Source organism: Catharus ustulatus, chromosome 3 (assembly GCF_009819885.2).
Source record: "Catharus ustulatus isolate bCatUst1 chromosome 3, bCatUst1.pri.v2, whole genome shotgun sequence".
NCBI classification, from domain to species: domain Eukaryota; kingdom Metazoa; phylum Chordata; class Aves; order Passeriformes; family Turdidae; genus Catharus; species Catharus ustulatus.
The window spans coordinates 90,858,345-90,881,232 of record NC_046223.1 but is presented as its reverse complement, the minus strand read 5'-3'; the positions used below and the strand labels follow the sequence as shown (position 1 = coordinate 90,881,232).

Sequence of the window (22,888 nt, the reverse complement as noted above, 5' to 3'; positions counted from 1 at the left end):
TTGTAACTTTCCTTAAAATTCCAAAATGAAAGTATGTTTTCTTGCAGATATTTATCAGGTTGGATGGAACTCCCTTCCTCTCCTTCCTGAATATCTGTACAATCAGGCTCTGTTAGAAGGAACAATTAGTCCCCCAAAGTTCAATACTGGATCCAGTATTGTTTAGTTTATTCGTCAATGATTTGGATGAAGGAGCAGAGGCTTTCTCAGCAAGTTTGCTGATGACACAAAGCTGGGAGGAGTGGCTGATACCCCAGAGAGCTGTGCAGCCCTTCAAAAGGACCTTCAAGTCTGCAGAGATGGACAGAGAACTGCCTGAAACTCAACAGAAGCAAATGCAGGGTACCGCACCTGGACAGTTCCACATGAAAATTAGGATTAACTGTTTTACTGTGCACTGGAATAGATTGCTCAGAGAAGTTCTGGAGTCTCCCTCACCGGAGATATTAATGAACCATCTGAGCACAATCCTGTGCCATGTGCTCTAGGATGACACTGCTTGAACAGTAAAGTGGGACCAGATGACCCTGTGTGACCCTTCCAATCTGACCCATTCTGTGATTCACTCCCTTGACTTTTATTCTAACCCCCATGATGATAAGTGAGGAGTAGATAGGCAGGAAGAGGTGGAAGCTTTGACAGTGTATCAACTACTGTTCCTGAATCAGGGAGGTGAAAGGATGCAGCCCACACCTTAGAAAGAATTTGTTCACTACAGGGCTCAGGATTTGCAGAAAAAAAATTGGATCTGAATGGTATATAATTTATGTGGACATTCTAGAACCACCCCAATATATTTTTCCTTATTTCCTATTGTGCTAGCTTCCAAACTCAGACCGTGGCTGTGAGACGTATTTCCAGTAGAATTTTCTTATGATCTTTACAAGTTTGGATAAATTGCAAGCTTTTTTTTTTTTTTTTGCAAGTCTGTGTGTATCACATAAGTCTCAATAGACTGATGCTGCTACATTTTAAACAGAATGCTATACTGTATTTCCCACAGTTTTATTAATTGTTGTGTTTCACTTTATGTTGTTTCTGAACAAGTGCAAGGTTCAGAGTGTGGCTTATGCTTAATAACTTCAAAGAGCTGCCTCTAGAAAATGCAGTGAGTGAAGAAGTTAATAAAGTGTATAAATAGTAAATGATAAAGTAATTCATGAGAAAACTGTTGAGTGTAGAATAGCGATACTAAATGCATTCAGAGAAGTACCTAATACTCAATAATGCTTATCTTGGCTGAAATTCAGTCTTTGATACCTTTTACAATAATATGATCGATCAGTGCTTGTAAGCCTTCAAGAAGTCTGTTGAAGAAGCTTTGTCCTCTTGCTTGGTGCTTTTTTCCCTTTGACTATTCAGTATATTGTGTGAAGGGTACAAATTCAAACTAATAAGAACTTCCAAAAGAAAAACAGGATCTACTTTTCTTGGGGGAAAACATCAATTCAAACTGGAAACAAAGATGAATGGAAACTGTAACAGAAATTTACAAACCTTAATATTATTTAAAAAATGAAATATTGAATGTGTGTCATGTACATAGTAGTAGTGTTTAAAGATAACAATAATGGTAAGTGTCAAATGCTTAACATTTAACATTCTCTTTCATACCACATATATCATAGAATCATAGAATCAGAGAATGGCCTGGGCTGGAAGGGACCTCAAAGATTTGCAATCTCTTGCCATGAACAGGGACACCTTTCATTAGACCAGACAGCTCAGAGCTCCGTCCAACATGGCCTTAAGCATTTCTGAGGATGAGTCATCCACAGGGTCTGCAGGCAACCTGTTTTAATGTCTCCTTACTCTCAAAGTAAAGATTCTTTTCCTAGTATCTAATTTAAAGCTACCCTTTTCTCAGTTTAAATCCATTCCTCCTTGTTCTGTCATTACATGCTCTTGTAAAAAGTCCCTTCCCAGCTTTCTTGTAGGTTCCCTTCAGGTACTGGAAGGCCACAGGTCACCCCAAAGCCTGCTCTTTTGCAGGACAAACAATCCCAGCTCTCAAAATCTTTCCTGATAGGAGGGGTGCTTCATTCCTCTAATCTACTTGATGGGCTCCTCTGGACTCAGTCCAATAGGTTGATGTCCCTCCTGTGCTGGGGGCCCCAGAGCTGGATGCAGCACTTCATGTGAGGTCTCACAAGAGCAGAATAGAGGGAAGAATCACCATGTCACACTATTTCAAAGTTATTATACATAAAATTAATAGTGAAAGTAAATAGCAACATTGAAGAACCATTAACATATGCGCTACCTTTAGTTTATGCTGTTATGTTTTAATGCAACATTTTCAATGCCTACATTTTGAAAAATAAAATTCAGGAGCTCTGAATTGAAAAAAAAAATATATTTTCTGGACAGTATGAAGATTTCTTGTGTATCAAGTCTTCTGCCCACATATTCATAGCAATATACAGAAGTCATTAGCCACCATTTGCTTCAGAAAGAAAATTTATTTTTTCCATGTAAAGGCACATTAGTTTTTCCTTCCAGTGACAAGGCTTAATATAATATTTTAAAATATATATATTAAACTCTGCTTATGCAGTATTTAGTACTGGAAATGTGGATTATTAATTTATTTCTCCAGATGAAGACTTATTTTGCAACAAAGTCGTGTACAAAAATATGAATATTTGTGTGTGTGTGTGTGTGTGTGTGTGTGTGTGTGTGTGTATAAATATATATGTAGTCTTGTTGGTGTCAGCTTTCATCCTGGGATTTTACTGTAGGAATCATGAGGAAAGGAGATATCTGAAATAATACAGCAAGAGCAAATGCAGAATTCCTCCACTCCCTTCCAGCTATTGTTGGTCTCCTATTTGAAGGATGGATTCAGCTTGGAAAGGATTTTCTTTATTGTTTTGAAGCAGCTGGCTCTGAGTCTAAAGAAAACATCATGCTGAGCTACCAGGAGCTGCATTCATTCTCATTTGAAAGCAGGCCATGCATTCATCTTTGCTCTCAATTTCTGAATAATCTCAGCAATATGTGCCACACATGCTGCTTCAGCTCTCTGAAAGGACTCATACTGGTCGCACCCCTTCGCATGCTTATTAGTGGTCTGGGCTTGCCTTACTTTTACTTCAGATTCTAAGTTTGCACACTTGCCACAATGCGGCAATTACAAAGTCTGCCTATGTCATTAACTGATTTTTTTTCAGGTAGAAACACTCAGCATTTCTCTCAAAACAAAGGGAAAATCACGGCAAATTCTGTAATTGCTTCTCAAAAGGTATCCACAGATTTTAAGCAAAATCAGATGAACTGTCGGCATAGTACTTAACAACATATTTAACAGTGTATTTTCATCTTCAACAGGAGCTTCATTACTGAGAACTCAATCTGGGAAGCTATTTAGATCCTATCCCCAAAGGTGTCTATTGTTCTGGTATCAGTCAGTACTAAAATTAGTACGCAAAAAGCTCTTAAAATTAGGAAGCATTGATTTTTACATTTAGGTCTTTTGTTTCTGTACTGTATTTCAACCAAAGAGGAAAAAGAGATTGAGCAGTAGCAAATGGTAATTTAGTTACAAATGGTCAGTATATCGTACTCTATTCACACAGTTCTAAAGAATAAATTCAGGGAAGACAATGAAAATTTGAGGCCACTAAAAATTACACAGACCACTCCATTTGTCCCAATTTGATTGTATAACAATTACAACAGTGATAATCAACTGAGGTGGTATCATGCTATTATTTGATCTCTTCTACTGATAGCAGTTCACCGTAGGGATATCTATGCTTGTGACTGAACTACAAGACAAAGTTCATGTTACTGATTTTACAACTCTATCCAAGTAAAGTGTCTATTCAAATTTTTAGAGATGATCCAGCTGGGTCTTATAGTGTGCCCGTTTCTAGGTTCTACAACCTCTGCAATGTTAAACAGTCTAGCTGTTGGAGGCGACCTAGAGCAGACTGAGAAGATGGAAAAGAAGGAGACAGTAAGACTAAATGAGTGTTTCTGGAAGACATGCCTTGGAGCAGCCTCTTTCCAAACACATCTATTTCACATTGACGTGAAATAAGTTTCAGAGAAAAATCAACCAAAAAAGCAAACAAAATCAACAAGCAGCAAAAATAAAATCACAAACCAAAACACAACCACCCCAAACCTAGCAAAATAAGCAGTCACTGCCAGATTTCAGAATAGTATAATGGATTCTTGTATGGTATCTTATAGGAAGTATTATCCATCAATCCAAAGAAAATAGTAATTCACAAAATACACTTTTCCATTAAGAGGCATGCTACCGTGATCATCTGGATTGCCTTCATTGGCGGTTCACTAACTAATAGGACAAAGGTAGCATGAATTGTGCAGTTGTTATAAGAGAATAATTTATATGATGGTGTGTAAAGGGTTATTGCTACCATGTGTTATAAAGATTATCAATTCTTAAAAAGTGTGTACCTGAAGTTTCCTAACTGTTTCAGTGTGAATGAAGGAATCAGCAATGAAAATAGGTACTTCTCTATTGTGCTTATATCAGTGCTCAGCCACCCACAGTAAATTAAGAAAAAGAAAGGTAATTTGTGAGGAAAATATAATGGCCATTTTTGTACTTATAACAACACAGAAATTAAAGGTGTCAGTGGCCTTGGGTGATTTATTAGCTGGAAGAAGATTAATATTATGTTTACCTTTAAGAAGAAAAAGTAGAATGGAACCAATTATCTTTATCTCTGTCCCTGGAAAGGTCATGGGCAAGGTTTCTTGGAACCCATTTCCAAACATATAAAGAACAGAAGGTTAATCAGGGGCATTTAACAAGTAATTATGAGCTCCTCAGCAGCTCCTCATTGGACTTACTGTCTAGACACTTTTTCCAGCTTCTTTGGACATGTTCCAGCACTTCACTGTCTTTTTTGTCACCAGAGGCCTAAAACTGAGCACAGAACTCAAGGTGCAATCTCACCGGAGCTGAGTACACGGCAATGACTCCTTCCCAAATCCTGCTGGCCATGCTGTTTCTGATACAAGTTAGGATGCCATTGGCCTTCTGGGCCACCTGGGTGCACTGCTGGCTTGTGTTCAGCTGGCCATCAACCAGCATCTTTTGGTTCTTTTTCACCAGGCAATTGATTCCCCTATTAAACACTGAGGCAAAGAAGGCATCAAGTACCTCAGCTTTGTGTTGCTCTGTTTCCACTGTTTCCCCCCTCACATCCAATAATGTATGAAGATTCTCCTTATCCCTTCTTTTGTTGCTGATGTATTTATGTAATTTTTTTTATGCCACTAGGAAGATTAAGTTTTACTCAAGCTTTGGTGGTTCCAATAATCAACCTGCACAACCTCACAACACAGAAAATCATAGAATGGTTTGGGTTGGAAGGGGACCTTGGAGATCATTTAGTTGCAACCCACCTGTTATAGACAGGGACACCCAACTGGACCAGGCAGGCATCTTTGTAAGTCTTCCTGAGTTGTCTGCTCCTACTTCTAAGGGCCACAAAAGGCCACCAACTCTCCTTTTTTTTCCTGAGTTCCAGACACAGCTCTCTGTTGATCCAATGTGGTCTTCACCCCAACACATCTTTCAGTACATGCACATTATGAGATGGTCTATCCATTTCATTAAGATTATGAATAAAAAAGAAAGGTTTGCATTTCTTCAAAACAAGTGAAAATAATATTTGTTACCAATACTAGTGTTCATAGAATTTCTTCCACTGTCTGATTTTTCCCCACTACCTAATTTCTATTTTGTCATTCAACCAGATTGTACCAGAAAAATTTTCAACAGTGCTTTATGTGCCATGTCTGATAGCATTCCCTTTGGAGACAATTTCAGGAAACAAGCCTATAGATTGCTGGGATTACTCACCATTAAGCTAGAAATTTAATTTCTCATTTCAAACTGTTTTTGTTTGCCAAACCTGGCAAGACCTAGAGTGAAATACAGGTTCTTATTTTTTACCAGTCCCTGCAACCTCTCTAGAGAATGTGTTACAATGATACAACAATATTACAATGATACAAGGCATTGCACAAAGTTTGTAGCATACTGTTTTTTTTAAAGTTTACCATTCTAAGTTAACTTCAGTGCTCACATTGCCAAGGCAGTGCCTACAGTGCTGTCTTAATTTCTTAATCTAGTTAGCTGCAGATATTTAAAACTATTGAGAGATTTACAAAACATAATACAGAACAAAAGTTTTTAACAGTGTGAAAGTAAGAGTGCGATAGAAAATTGACTTGCACCTTACAATTGATCCTTCAACCTTTTATAAACCTTGGATCAAACATCATTAAATGGATGGAAGGAATGAAAATAGGAAGCACCTGTTTGCTGATGAAGAAAATAATCAAACATAGTCAAACAATTGCTGATGACCGCAGTCTCTTTACTGTTTTTGGGCCATTTAGAAGTTATTATTTTTAGTTTTTATTACCCTTTCCAGATCAGTTTAATATTCAGAATAAAAAATAAATATTTTCATTCCAATAGACCACTTGCAGTGAAAAATTATGTTTTCTGCTCCTTACTTTCATAGCTTTGCAATTACATATCATTGATCCTCTACATTTACTTGGAAAGCAAAGATGTCCAAGTCTGTTTCCTGAAGTCTTTCTGTTCTCTTTATTTATTATTTGAGAGAAAACACAATTATATTTCTTACTGTAAGGCCATCACAAGAAGATTGTTGACGAGAAAATGAGAAAAATAATAGGAATACTTAGTAGGAACCAAAGTACTTAGTATCTGAAGATCATATTCTGTAATGCTCACTGAGAAGGAGACAGAGTACATGCAATCATGCAGAAAACAGAATGACTTACACATGTTTTGAATAAATTGAATTCTGGAAGAAATTAAAGCAAGGAGATATATAAAGCAATATACATGACCTACACAACACTATTAGAGATGTACAGATGAACAATTTTTAATGGCAGATTTCTGAAGGAAATCTTGGAAAGGTTTTGAAATTTAGTGGATAGAGAAATATCCATATTTAAAAATGCTTTAAAATAACTTTTGCGAAGGATCTTGAACTTATGCTTCAGGGTAATCACTGCCTCCAACCAGTTTAAGTGAGACCAATATGTGGAGGCAGATGAAGAGTTGAGGAGAAAAATATTTTCTACTGAATTCATTAGGCATTCCTCTGAAGATCAGATAGAGAACAAAATAAGGCTGAGGTCCAATACTAAATAGCAGTTCCTATGTTCCATTTTCTTATAACATAGCAACTAATCATATTCATGCATGCTAGAACATACATCTGCTTGTAAAAAAAAAATAAAATATGGCTCCCCTGGAGACCAATTCTGAAATGTCCATTTTCAATACTGAACTTAGATGGAAAAATATTTTTATTATTATTATGGACCTTAAAAATTACCAATTTACCTCGATAATACTCTCTTTTTTTCCTTTTGTTTTCCCTTATCTATGCCCTAGTCCACCTCTACAAAGCATCAGTCTATACATCTGAAAGACATTGTGACCTTGCTGTTAAAAAAAAAAAAAAAAATTTAAAATTCTCTGATATTTTCAGATCTACTTAATTTTCTCACCTTTTTAAATGCAGGTTACAGTAAAATGAAATAGCCATAAGGTACCCTCTAACTTTTTCAATAAATGCCCTTTAAAGCAAAACCCAATCAATCAATCAATCAGTCAATCAATCAATCAATCCATCCATCCATCAAATACAATCTGTAGAAATTCTGCTGTTTTAAGCAATTACCTGAAATTGATTTGCTTTCAAATTTTTTGTGCTACCAAGGTCAATAGATAAGTGAATGCAGTTTAGAAAAAGCCATTTTTTATACAAACACGTTGAAATATTAATACTTCTATCTTGGTCTTAAAATAAGGACTAATATTTTCCATTGCTTTTTTATATTTCTTGCAACTATTTTAATTGTAAAACTATTTTTATTTTTATTTATATTTAACTATTTTTATTTTTGTTTAAAAAGGTGAGTATATCTATTTAATTATTAAAAATACCCTTAAAGGATTCTAGAAAACTGTTGTCTTGTAGCCTGAGTTAGCAGATTTTGTATGAAGCACTGCCTTTTTTTTTTTAATTGAGGGCTGTCACTCAAAATACGAGGTATTAAATTTTTTATGTTCGCAAAATGCCAATAGGTTTGAACTCTTCAAAACAGTAAATCAGGAATTTTAAACAATAACATATTAAACGTTGTCAACTGCTGCATTATATGACTTGTTAATTTAATATAACCAAGTACAGTAATCTTTTTTCAATGCAAATTTTGATAGGTTTGCTGCTGCTTTTGTAAACAATCACTATAAAATACTCAGTCAGTTCACTCTAAGCAGTGCATTTGTCATTTTTGTACATGTGCCTAGAAGATGTATTTGAGAAAGAAAAAAAAAATAATGCCACAAATATCACCAAATTTTGAAGATTAACAGCAAAAATATCAATAGGGACATGTCTTTGAATTACTTGTGTAACATGCTTTAGTATTTCATAAGGTATGCTGAATAAATAAGCAGCATATTATTTCTTCAGCACTGAGAAATTTTAATTCTTTTTCTAGGTCTTGGATATTGCCTAGGCATTCATGTTTTGGGTAAGTTTGAGTTAAATATTCTCTGTGTATGACTAGAAAAAATCAAAATGTTCTGTTACAGATACATACTCACCTGTTCAGTCCCTGCATCTTGTATAATGAGAATGTGAATGTGATTCCCACTAGCTATTTTTATTTGGCTTCTGTATCATAAAGTCACAAAACAACTTAGCTATAAAAACAAAACTAAAACCCCAAACCAATATACACATAGGGTAGAGGCATCCTGTGTATTTTCAGGCAATGAATTTTTAAAAGGTTTGCTTAAAAAATAGAATATAACAATTGGCAATAGCTATTCACATGTAAGATTTAAAATGGTTTTATTCTGGGACTGGGCAGATGGGTGATTTGTATTAGATTTGTGTTTTGCTTTTGGGTGTGTTTTTATTCCTACTAGATTTTAGTGCCTCATTTCCAGACACTGCTGTTTGCATTTTTGTAGACAATGCTAATTCTCTAGCAGATTGCACTTTACTGTTGAATTTTAGAACAGTAAAATGATAAGGAGAGTGGGTAATTTTAACTAGATGAAGAGGTGCCATTGTAAATATCACTAAAATAATGATACATACAGTAGTATAGACATGTTTAATTTTATCTAACTGTTCTCCATGGAGACTATAATTTATTGATAAGCTAACTTAAGAATACTACTGAAACACCTGTGTTCCCTTTCCTCACAACATCAGTGAAAAGTGACTTGCTGTTGTTATGGGATGAATAGAGAAGAAGAAAGAAAAAACACCATTTTGTAAATCACAGAGTGGCCCATACCCTGGATACTGTGTGTACTTGTCCTGCTTCGTTAGTAAAGGAAAAACAGTAATTAAAAAGCCTTGAAAGAGGGCAACAAGGATGACTACAAGTTTGTGATGGTTTCCGAAGGAGGAAGAGCAGGGAAAACAAGAAACCTTTACCATAGAAATGAAGGGGCATAGGGCAATGTGGCAGTGGCCCACAAAAACAAGGAAAGCTTGACTTGGAATTATCTTTCCATTCTCTTTTTCCCCACTAGACATAGGATAAAGCTGGCAGCAGCAGTGGTTAAAATTTTTTAAAAGGAAGATATTTTTCCATGCAATAGGTGAGACCCATGGGTCTGTTTGCTGTACCATATCGGCACAGAACAGCTGATTTGAGCAGGGATCTATGGAGATTACCCAAAGCCCCCTCCTCAGAGGAAAAGTTTATATATGTTCAAGAGAAGATGGTGCAAGTAGAGACTCACTGACTTCTACTGAACAAATCAAAACAGGCTCAGGAAAATCCCCATTTGAGAGAACATGGGAGAATACTGGAGGACAAATAACACGCACATTTCATACTTCTTCCTGGTATTTCCCTTATCGCCACTGCTGGAAATACCATACAAGGTTATATGGTTCTTCGCTTGAATCTATGCACACTTTTGTTTTCATGTAATCTAAGGCATACACACAATGCAAACACTTAAATATTCATGCTTCACTAAGTGTAAAGAACTAGTCAATCAAATATGAAATCAGCTAAATCCATCTTGTTATCTACATATAAATGGAGTCGCATTTGTTCTCATACATTAAACAGAGTGTGCTGTATACATAGTCACAGCTCATATAAATGTGAGAACCTATTGTTTTATGACTTGTCAGTTTTAAGAGATTCTAATGGTCCAGTGAAGTTGCTTCTTCCATATGAAAAAAAATTACAGTAATTTCATAATTATAAGCCGCACCTGATTATAAGTCGCATGTCTGGGTGTCAGCAACTTTTTGTTCTTTGTCCATATATATCTTGGGTTACAATATAGAGTGTGATAAAAGGTATCTGTTCTATCACCATCTGTTGAGGATTGGGGCAGTGATCCTTATCTCCATGGGAGATATTCTGCTAATAGGCCATCTATTGAAAGTAGGCAGGGCATTGTTCTTTATCTTTTCACAACCCATCCTTCCTCCAGCGAGTCATTTTCTGCTAATGGCCCATTGAGTCCCACTGTGTGACTGATAAAATTACTTCATCCCATTGGAAGTTGCTCCAGCCAGGGGGAAGTGACCAACATTTCTTACCAAGATAAAACAGAGGTTTTGGGACACTAAAGTAGCCCCTTTTTCCACTGGACTCCAGAGGGAAACGGGATTCCTCCACATCACCCCTGGACCTCTGGAGGGAAACTGCATCTTCTGCAGGAGCACTGCTCCAACTGAATCACATCTGTCACTGCAAGGGGACTGCAGCCACCATTTAATGGGACTGCTACCAACACCCTGCCTGACAGGGTGTCAGGTTGTACTCTGACTTTGTCAGGGTTTGGAGTTTGTTTCTTTGTAGTACTGTATTTCTATTTTAATTTCCCTAGTAAAGAACTGTTATTCCTAATTCCCATATCTTTGCCTGAGAGCCCCTTGATTTCAAAATTATAATAATTTGAAGGGAGGGGGTTTACATTCTCCATTTCAAAGAGAGGCTCCTGCCTTTCTTAGCAGACACCTGTCCTCCAAACTAGGACAACATATAAGCCGCACCTGATTATAAGCCGCACTTCTGGGTGTCGTAACTTTTCGTTCTTTGTCCATATATATAAGCCACACCTGATTATAAGACGCACTTCCAGGTTCGGACCAAAATTTTAGTCAAAATGGTGCAGCTTATAATCATGAAATTACTGTACTTGCTTCTTACATTTATTTCAGTGTGCTGAGGAATGTAGATATATAGCTCTGTATAATTTGTACTCTGCAACTTTCGTCAGACCCCATCTATCACCATCTAAATGAAATAAAGCTTTTCAATTAGCAATCTTGCTAATTGAAGCATACATTTTCTGTTACCCACCATAAAAGACCTAAGTAAGCCTCAAAACAAATCCTTTACTATTAAGTCACTTTTTGAGTTGATAGGGCACACAGCTGTGTAAATGTTTCCCATGTTAAGCCTTTTGAAGTACAGGAGAACTTTTTGTATATTGCCCGGAGGTACAGTTGACATGAACGACTTCAAAGAATAGTTCTACTTCCTTTGGGGTGAAAGACTGAATGCACAGTACTGATAGATTACATTTCTGTTTAAAAACACTTACCGAATCCTAAACAAATTTGATTCTGAAAAATAATTTTTTTTGATACATTACCTAGGTTGCCCTACAACACTGCACTTCTAGGATCCACCCACAACTTTTGTTTCATACTAGTAGTATATTGCTTACCTTATACAAGCTCTAAGACAAACAGATCTACATTGCCATTTTTTATCTTATATGCTGCTTGCATACTACAGCCACAGAATAATACGTCTTCCAGACTCCAGTTTTTTGCTCATACAGCCTCTCCATGCTTGAATTGTTTTAATCCCTTTCCTAGATCCCTGTAGAGGTCCTAGCTAATTATGAGGATTGCTGATCCTTACTGAAACAGATGAAGAAAATTAGAACATATAGGTACTGGAAACAAGATGCTCTAAAATCTAAACTCTGCTTCCTTATCAGTAGAATAAAAGAATAGATAGTGGATATCATAATGAATATTTTAAAATAACTGCACTTTATTTGGAGGAAATGCAGAATAACTTATTCTTAATTTTGATTTTTTTCTAAGATCTCATGAGCTGAAGGAAAAAAATCTTTGCATTTTTGATCAGTACTTCTATTGATCAAATATTCACTCTTACCTGTCTTGAGTATAAAATAGTCCTGTAAAGATGCTGCCAAAAAAGCTTCAGTTCTGAAACAAATTATGTAGTCAAACAAAATCCAAAAAGTGGATTAAAAAGCACCAGTCCTCCTTTGTGAATCAAAAGATAGGGTCACATTTACTTAGAGTGCTACACATCTCTGGCGCAGAACTTATAACAATAAATACATTAAATTATAACAATAAATTATGAAAAAAAAGATTGAAAAAGACAGAATGACATCAAAAGTCTCCTCTGTCTTCCCTAAAAAAATCCAAAATTACAAGCCTCATATATGCTGTAAAAAGCTGAAAAGTACAATGAAGCTATAATATTCAGGAACATAATATAAGGCAAGACATGTGCTAGGACTGTTGACATTTTCAACTGATCAGCCTGAAAGCACTACACAGATAACCCTTCCGAGATACTATGACTTCTGAACCTAATCAGCAGGAAATACCTGAAACAAACATTTGAAAAAGGTCAATGCAAGAATTAGTGGTGTTGGGGGTTGGGTTGTCCTCTTCCTTTTTCTGTGGAATTTTCCCCATTGTAATGTTAAGAAACTACACCCTGAGATGATGCTTAATGACAAAGGAGGGTAGGGAGGATACCGGGAGACCAGGGGCGGGGTGGGGGAAGGACGAGGAGAGGTAATTGTGCTCTGGGGGACACTGGCCCGGCTGTGCTCAATGGAGGAAAACGTCCGGGGGCTGCGACCTGCCCCCGCTGCCATCCCAACGCGGGGAGCCACTGCCGGCCGCTACACTGCTGCTTTTCCCCGATCCAGCCTGCCACCTCTGGAGCCCAGCTGAGCGCCACAATCCGCACAGTGAGCAGTGGGGTCCTCCCTCTAACCCTCTCCCACCTGGGCCGCCACTGCCATCGTTCCTGCCCTCCGCAGCTGCGGGGAACCTGCCCTGCCCCACCACCGGGACTGAGAGCAGGGAGATGGCAACTGCGGCCGAGAAGGACTGGAACTGAGTTATACTGTTCTGTTCTGTGGCTAATTTTCATAGCTGATGTTTTTTTGTTTGTCTTGTAGATATATTAGTAAAGAACTGCTATTCCTAAACCCATATCTTTAACTGAGAGCCCCTTAATTTCCAAATTATAATGAATTGGAGGGAGGGGGTTTGCATTCTCCATTTCAAGAGGAGCTCCTCCTGCCTTTTCTTGGCAGTACCTGCCCTCCAAACCAGGACTGTGGGGAAGGAAGAATACTTATTATTATTATTATGCTTACATTTTGAAATCCCAAGCTAAACATACTGAACTGTCTGGGAGCAAAAGATGCAAAAGTGGAGATGAGCCAACTGTGGATTAAATACAATTAGAAATTTCAGAGTATTTTATGTAAAGTTTCTCATCCCCAGAATACTTGAAACATATAATGAAAGGCTTTGGAATTCGTATTACATATTCATTATGATTGATAAATCATATGTACATTGGATTGAATTGTCTTCTGAAAGGCCCCGGAGCCCAATGTTATCTTATTATCAATTTGCTGATTCATATAGTGTTTATTGTTGTGGCAGCCAGCACCTTTAATTGAGAAGACTGAAATACAAAGGAAGGTAGGTGGGCATCCTTTCAGATGGTAATCTGTTTCCTGAAGCACTGATTCAATGGCAATCTGCCCAGGATAGAAGTGAATTACAACTCCCAGCATCCCTCTCATTTCCAATGAATTGTTTTATTTTTAAACCATGGATTTGTAGACAGAAAGATATTTCAGATAACACACAATTCAAGGACTATCCCAAAGGGTATTTTTCATATTAATTTTAGGGAAGAAGCCTGTGGGGTTGTTCATGTAATTGATTCACACATAATTCAAGGAAAGTTGAAGTGTTCATTGTACTACTGAGTAAAATATCACATACATCATAGCTGAAACTGGCAGTGGTGCTCACAGTTAAGGCAGCCTGACACTTGTCCATTACTGGACCATTTTCACTGCTTCCTATTTTCTAATCTACCAGCCACAAAACTGAAACATCCCAAGACATGTCCCCAAAACAGGAAGACTCTAAGCTATACTGGATTAATGTCCTTTTGCTGCTCATTCCACAGTGTGTAACAGGCATTAAGACTCATTATTTATTTAAATGTTCATGGTGTTTTGATAGAGTAGGAAATATTTCTCCCTTTATTTTTTCAATTCAACTTTTCCATCCTCCATATAACTCCTGTTCTCTAGGCTGTACATGAGCATTGTTCAAACTACTTAAAAATGGAATGGAAGGGTAAAAAAGGAGTAGGGTTCACATTGTAACTTTCACAGTACAGGAGCAAACCTAACTTTATGATCTTTTTATGCTTCTTACTTCTGTACACATTACTTGGAATGGTAGCACCTGCTGAATGATTGGAAAGGGAGTTATGTCTCTTTTTTAAAGCATATCAATATAGGAGACGAAATCAGCTGAAAAAAGTCCTTTGCATGGACCCCATCAGGAGAAACTTACATCAAGTATGTCACTTCTTTTTGCAGGATCATAACCACATCTTAGATCAACCTACTTTACTGTAGTCTTAAAACACTCATAAAAAACCTTTGTCATATTGGCAACACTAAAAATTCTAGTTATAATTGTTTTCAAATTCTATGACTGTTTCCATGAAGTCCTTCTGATGGTCAATGCTGGGCTCAGAAGCAAGTGAAAGGCAAATACCTTACAATGTTTGGCATAACCTCCCAAGCAGAAGAGGGAAGAAATAGAAGCAATTTAATTTAATTCAGAGGATTCATCTGTGAAAGATGAAAGGGTGCTGCAGTACCTAAAGCTTGAGAAAAGGAGTCTAGAGTGAACATGAGCCAGGAAAGAAGAAATGGGAGAATGCACAGGATTGAATTTTCAAACTGACAATCAAACAATAATGAGTGAAACAGGTTATGAGACATCTGAGTGTCTGTGCAGGTCAAAGCCCACTGCAGAATCAAGAGACTTTAGCACCTATTGAAAGGTCCAAGCTAAGCCATAATATTTTTTGAGTTGTCATGAGATAAACACAATTAAATATCTTCATCAATGACATAGATAGTGGGATCAAGGGCACCCTCAGCCAGTTTGCATATGCACCAAGCTGAGTGCTGCAGTTGGTTGACTGGAGTAAAGTATCCAGGGGGCCCTTGAACATATGATTTTATGGCAGAAGATACTTATGTTTCTCTCTTAAGAATGTTTATAAAAGAAGTTTTTAGTATTTAATATTTCTACAAATTTAGCAATTGAAAATTGACTTAGATATTAAGATTTGACATAATAAGCACTCTATAAAGTAGCCTAATTTTAAAGGTATTTTAAAAGTGTATAAGACATAAAATTAGGCAGAAGACTTAAACAGTTGGAGAATGATGATGATGGATCTTAGGATGTTGTTTTGTATATGTGTCTGTGTACGCATAATAAATTGCCTGTCATCTAAATTTGATTGCAAGTTCATTTTCCTTTTGAGTACAGAACATATGAGTACATACATATTAGTAACATAATAATTTTAAATATTTTTGGGTCACTTTATGTTGGATGTTTCCACACATCATTCTGAAAAGCACTAGAAGATGACTTTTCAGATAGAAGGGTCTGATGTTAAGCAGTGAATGGTTTAAGATAACAATATTTTTAAGCACTAGATTGAACACCAAATCCATTTCAGTTCACATAGTGCACACAGTATCAGTACTGTCCTGAAATATTAACAAATTAAAGTGTATTATATGACAGTATTCATACTAACCTGCAATGAAATGTTCTTCCAGGTCCATCAACACATACACCTCCATTGTAACACAAAACTGAATCCAGTGTGGACTCACTGCAAACGTCAACATCAACTTCACAAAACCTGCCAGTGTACCCACTCAGGCAAGCACAATCAAATGCATTGATGGCATCTTGACAAGAACCTCCATTAATGCAGGGAGCAGATTCACATTCCTGAGAAGAGAAATAACAATGCATTGATTTCACATCTTTAAAACACGTTAGTTACTCATTCATCTCAACAAGAAGTGCAAGAGACTGAATCTGAATCTGGAGATTTGAAAAAGTATTGGACTTTTTTATTGTCTGCTAAGCAGAAGTCTCAAATTTGACAAAAAAATGTTTATATAGAGATCCTTTGATTACAACTCACACACATTATACTTATTCCTAGCTTTATATAAGCAGTCTTTCAGCCAAAATTATGAAATCCAGCTCATTATTAAATTTTTAAATCATGTTTTTCGAGCCATAATTGATACAATTATTTCTTCTGGTTTTTTTACATTAAGACCTTCTGCTGTAAAAGAAACACATTAGTAAGGCAATTCTGGTCAGAATAAAGAATTACTTACATAAATGAATGCACACAAGCCTATTAACAGTATAGCCTGTTAAATGTTTTCTTATTATCAATTAATGCCTACTATTGCACAAAGACATGTTTGTGTTCACATAATAATAATAATAATAATAATAATAATAATAATTTATTCTGATAAGGCTAATGTAAAAATGATCAATAAGCCACAAAAATTAGCAGTAAGTTAATATTTCTCCAGAATTACAGGAGAGTTTAGTGAGTGCAATAGCCAGTGCGAAACATGTGTTTGCCCTTGATCACAGAAACCCAGTTTTTACTTGTATCCCAAAGGAGTTGTATTTTGCAGCTGCAACCCAAATAGTCTAGCTAAATCCAGTATTTTAAATTTATTTTCACACTCCCATAACTTTAGAAGGTTTAATTCTTTAAGGATATCCAAGGGCACTCACATTTCTTGCAGGTACTACAGTAGCTTTGGCAGAATATAAATGCAGATATCCATGGGGAATTGTGAGAAAACAACTTATTTTCCTATAAGCTCTCCAGCTGGGTGTATATAGGATGATTTATTAGTGAGTATTACATAAGCTAATTGAATTATATATCCCACAGGAAGATGGAGGCAGTGCTACAGACTGCCAAAATTCCTGTGTCTAGGTTGTAGGAGTAGTCTTTTGCTATATTAATTACATTTTTTTTTCCAGCAGACAGTAGTGTTCTTTTATTTATATAAAAAATCTCAATTCTCAGTTCCAACTCTGCCTTTTTTCTATTCCATTAACCTGTATAGTCTTCTTAATTTATATTTACTTTTATTCCATACTACAAACCCAGAATTTATTTATTCTCATTAGAATAATAAATTAAATCTATATCAATTTATGGATCAATTTTTTTCCTAATTATGATTCAAAAGTTTAAGTCCAAAAAATACCAAAACCATCAAAGTAACTAAGGTTAAATTCAAAGCTCAGAAAAATGTTCACAGCTTTCATTCAATACACTATCACAGTTGTACCAAGTGGCGAACTACGTAAAACCTTTTTACTTTCTTCTGTGAAATGTATTGTTCTGTTAAGATTTTACAGTAAGATAAATGTCAGACAGGTTGTAGGAAAGAAACCACACCTATCATTTCCCAGTACATTATGATGTGCTGCAGTTAAAAGTTTGTCATTAGTCTGCTCTGTTTTTTTGCAAGTCTATTACCAGAGATCTGCTAGCCTGCACTGCTCTTAACTCATGCAAGAAAATTGTGTCAGTGAAAAGACAAAACTATGTTAAAAATGCCACAAATAACTTTATCCCAAAGTTGATGAGCCACTGCACCACCACCAATTGCCATAATTTGTAGTCTAAAGAACAAGGACATGAGATGACAAACTGAAGTTGCAAGACAACTGTTACCAAGTTTTGCCTATGTTAGATCCCACCAGAGACTGATTTTATAGCATTGCATTAGAGAAAAGCTGGCTCTGCAGAAAATTCCCAGCTACCCTGATTATCTGAAGACAAGTTCATTGAAACACCAGTGCTATTTTCACTTTGACTTCCTTTATATAATGGGAGACTGAATCTTAACTATGACCTCTAAACAGACAGTTGCCAAATCAGAATGACAACAGTAGGGACTCTCAGACATAGAAACATTGCATCTCTTCTTCTATACAGTAGGAGAAAAATACTTTTTTGGTTTCCCAGTTCCCAACCTAATAAGATATCTTTTAATATTTTCTTGCTTAGAAGTGATCAGATAATGAAAATTGCCTCTCAATAACTGCAAAAATGAAAACTACAAGAATAATATTCACAAAGATGGGTCATTTTAGCTTTCCAAAACACTTTTTTAATATATATAGGAATGTCACAATTACTGACATACTTAAATTTGTACCTTCTTGTTTTCATGGGATCTTTTCAGACTTTACTAAATCTGAAACTTTAATCTGAATGGGAAAAAAAATCTTAATAAAATCTTAATATGGAAGCAAACCTCTTAAGACTTTGTGAAGTTTCTACTAACTATTTAACAGTTTGCTAGCAATAAATGTTTAGGAAAAAAAGAAAAAGAAAAAACAAAATAACAAGAAAAAAAACCCACCAAAGCCACACACACACATGCGACAAACCCCACCCAAACCAAAAAGAAACAAATCCTAAACCAAAAAAACAACCAACCAAAAAAAGAAAACAAAATGTCCCACAAAGAAGATAATACCAAAATGAAACTCCCCCCAGAAGGCACAAAATTACTTTCATCTCTGCGTCGGACTTCTCAGCAGAATTATTCCACTTAGAGCCTGCTGAAAACTCCAGGTCTTGCTGAGCAGTCATAATACTGAAAGGTCAGGGGGCAATAACAATGACAGCTTTGGCACCCAACTTGTTTTCTTCCTCAGGACTTTCTACAGACATCAAGAACTCCTTTTAATTGCTATTCTCTCAGATTGCTTGATTTATTTCATGTTGTATTTTTATTTTCCTCTGAGAACACTGAAAACCTTGTTGTATGACTGGGGCGCCTCTGGCTCGCCCAGTTGTGACCAGGAGGTGGTGGCCTGTGGCCATGGCAGTGTTGGGGCCCTCTGTCTGTGTGCCAAGGTCTCCAAATTCACACCCAGCCAGCCTCACTGCCCTGCTGCGCTCTGCAAGCAGCAGCACACGGCTGCAGGCCTGGCAGATGGCTTAGTTTAACACAAGAAATTGAGACAACTCAGGCATCTCCCTGGTGCAGTCCTGTCACCATAGCTCCGTGTGGCACAGTTTGGCTTGCAGTCGGTGGACTTCAGTTGAGGTGCTCTGCTTATTCCCAAACCTTTCTCACATCCATGAAGGATGCCCAGGACTCACACTTTACAGCGTACCAATTCTCTCCTTCCCAGCTCATCTTTCAATACATGGATGGCTTTAATAAGCTCCAATGCAAAGAAATGAAATAATAAAAAAAAATTAAAATTATGTAATTGTGATTATTTGCATACAGTTTTTATTGACTCTTCACTATTCTGACACACTTTATTCTCACCCAAATATCTTTTGAAATTTCTCACATCTCACCTCCTAGGAGTAAAGCAGGAGGGGTCCCTTTCAGAAGGCATCTCGTATTGAGTTGTTTTTTTTCTGTGAAGCCTAGACTTTCTCCATTTTGACCTAACATGGAATTCTTTGAGTTTATGTGTTGCTAACAGGCAATGAACTTGGTAAATATATAAAAATTATAATGGGGAAAATATCAACATGAACTGCCATTGGAATGCTATAGAAAAAAGTGCTAATTCTACCCTAAAGTCTTCAGAGAGGGGAACTATGACTTGCACTATGACCTTCTAAGACAGGTGATTATTTCTCTTTTTATGCTTAGTGGAAACAGACATGGTGCCAAGTTCTAGAATCTGTTTACTACAAAGCATATTAAAAAAAATATAGATTATAACATGATTTAAGTACTAGTTAAAATACTTCAAAGTAAGTAAAATCTAAGAAAAATAACACTTAACAGATTTTTTTTTCCAAAACCATTATTACATCATTTATATATTTTTCACATGATACTGCTGAAAACATAATATATAGGGGTTAAGCATTATTGGAAAAATTTATGGAGTATAGATCTGTTTCTAGCTATTAAAAGTAATAATCAATGTGAGTTCTTTGCTATAAGAATTTCCAGAATTCTTGATGGGTCTATTAGTGTTCTAAGGTTTATATAATCAACAAAAAATTGAGAGAGAGGGAGAGATAATTGCAGTGCATAGTTATTTTCACAAGAATTATTATAAATTGAGTATTTAACTCCCAGAGAAAGAAAGTACAAAAATAACCACCTGGATTCCCCAAATCCAGATATATCCAGCAAGAGATAAGGTTCAACTTGACCACTGGGGATCAGTCACTGTAAAACTGCTAAAACTTGATCTTCCACCTCATTACATTTTAAAATAAAGGCTCAAGACATCTCTAAAATACATAATCTAGGCAAATAAAAGTTAAATACAAGTATTAATTTCCATGGAGATGTAAATGCACAGAATAGACATACTTCTGACAGGAGAACTGGTGATTTTCTGGCTTTATTTTTACTAAACTATGCTTATAGTAAATATACAAGTCTTTATTGATTTTCCTAGCATAGTAAGTCAAGTTAAAAATCAAGGCAAAAAAGTGAAAGAATGTTGAGATTTCTAGCTATGCAGGTCTTTTAAGGTTAGATTTTCTCAAGAATCCTTAGCTCAAACAATGTCATACAACACCCACTACTTTTATTAGACTGCAATAATTTATTATTTCTTCCCTGTATTTCCTGTTCTCTGAATGTCATGATATAGTAAATCTTGTTTGTATTAGGAAGAAAATGACTGTCCCTTAAGAGAGTCCACCTTGGCATGGCACAGTTCACTGGTTCTGCTGGCAGTGAATTGTTCTGAAATCTGGACTCTTAACAGGTGACCTAGAAAGGCACTTTGCTCAAGGCATACTACTTCCATATTCAAATCTGTGGGTCCATACTGACATCTGGGTTTGGAAGTGAGGTTATTCTGTCTAAGAAAGCCCAACTTTCTACATATTTCATTATATTACCTCCAAATCCATAACTTGAAACAATTCTAAGGGAACGTATTTTGGCAAATTAATAAAAATAGTGAAAATCCAGTATTTTCAAAAGAATGTGTCTGTTCAACACTGTTTCTTAAAAAAAAAAAGCAAAAATACCCCAAGCAATTAGAGCTGTGTTTTGTAACTTAGGATTTATTTTTTTTTAATTTTTCAGCAGCAAGGACTATTTTTCATTAGTCCGCCTGGGAAATGCTGATTAGAAATCTAAAATTCTTTCTAACTAATTTTATAAATCTATTTCTAAAAAAGAGATTCAATGCAAAAAATGTAAATGTAGACTTATTTTCATTTAATTGAAGTTTTGCTTTGTATCAAAAAAGAAATTACAAAGTGAAGTAATAATTAAGAGAACTCATTCAAATCCACTGTGGTGATTGGCGGGGGGAAGTAAGGGGAGAAAAGAAAGGGATAAGAAAGGAATTTAAAGATATTTATTGCACCACAAAGGAAAGATGCTTTCAAGTGGCATGCTTCCATTTACTTAACTGTAGGACAACATTATTCTCAGGTCAAAATTGAAGTTGTTTTTTATAATTGGGAGCTATATCGCTAAGGGTCTGGAATGAAATTAAAAAGTAAAACATGCAGAAAGTAAAAGAGGTTGTAAATAAATGCTTTAGAGGCTAATTCATGTTTTGAAACAAGATTTTTTTACATTCAGAATATAATATACATATGTTTTTAATGCATGCTGAATACACCTTCTGAAAAAATAGTATAATTTTACAATGTGTATACTTTGGGTTAAATCTTGATAGTATTGATTCCATATAAGAGTATGAGATTTATATTGAGACCTTTAGATGAATGCTCCAGATAGATTTCCATTTGATGTTTAACAAAACTATTAAAATAGTGTATTCTTCTAATAGAAGTAAAATTATTACACTATTTTTTGCAGTTAATATAATAATGTATCCATTTTTAAAAATTATTAACTTCCCAAAACTTTTTCTTTTTAGTAGATTAAATGTATATACAACATCTTGAGGAATGAATTGGGAAAACTTGTGCCCACCTTTCAGAATGTTGGCTTTATCCAAAATAATCCAAAAGGATATCAAAATTATAACAATGTTTTGCCTTGAAATTTTGTGTTATAAACAAAAGGAGGAGAGAAAAATAATAAAAATAAATCTAATTTTGAGACAATTATACAAGGCAGGAACATATTGGATCAGGTCTATATTATCTATTTTTCCCATTACTTTCTATTCAAAAAAACTCTAATTTAGTCACTTTGACTTAAAATAAACTTCCTATGTTATGGCCAGGACGTCTCTGAAGTATTACACACACTGAAATTGTCCTGTGGGTTTGTAATTACAGATCAAGTTTTGCGGAATAAAGTGGGTATCTCCCTTTCCCCTTGCTCTTAGATTTACCTATCTGCATCTTGTGCATAAACCACTTTGTTTTTTGTTTTGTTTTTGTTAAGTTAAGCTTAGTTTAGCCTCTTTCAAGAAATGACTTACTTTAACAAATGCTTTTAAAACCAATTAGCAATAGGTAAAAATGCTCAGGAGTGTGAAAAAGTCAGAGAGGCATGAAGAGCATCTACCTTATCTGAGGGTCTTAGAACATCCACCAGTGTTTGTCATATCCATGTCTTTTGTGCAAGCTGGCTGGTCCTGATGAATAAATATTTATTTGCTTGAAGTAGCCTCTGCATGTGCATGAGCTGTGGTGCCTTTGCACAGAAAATTAGTTGATTTTTCTGATTTAC

At 35.8% G+C, this 22,888-nt stretch overlaps 1 protein-coding gene across 1 annotated transcript in view; it reads right to left on the bottom strand.

The window, feature by feature from the left end:
• EYS (eyes shut homolog) overlaps nucleotides 1–22,888 on the bottom strand; it is an 811,979-nt gene that overhangs the window by 392,385 nt on the left and 396,706 nt on the right. Inside the window, 1 exon segment of the mRNA XM_033053725.1 lies at nucleotides 15,979–16,178. Within this exon segment, the coding sequence (XP_032909616.1) occupies nucleotides 15,979–16,178 (200 nt within the window).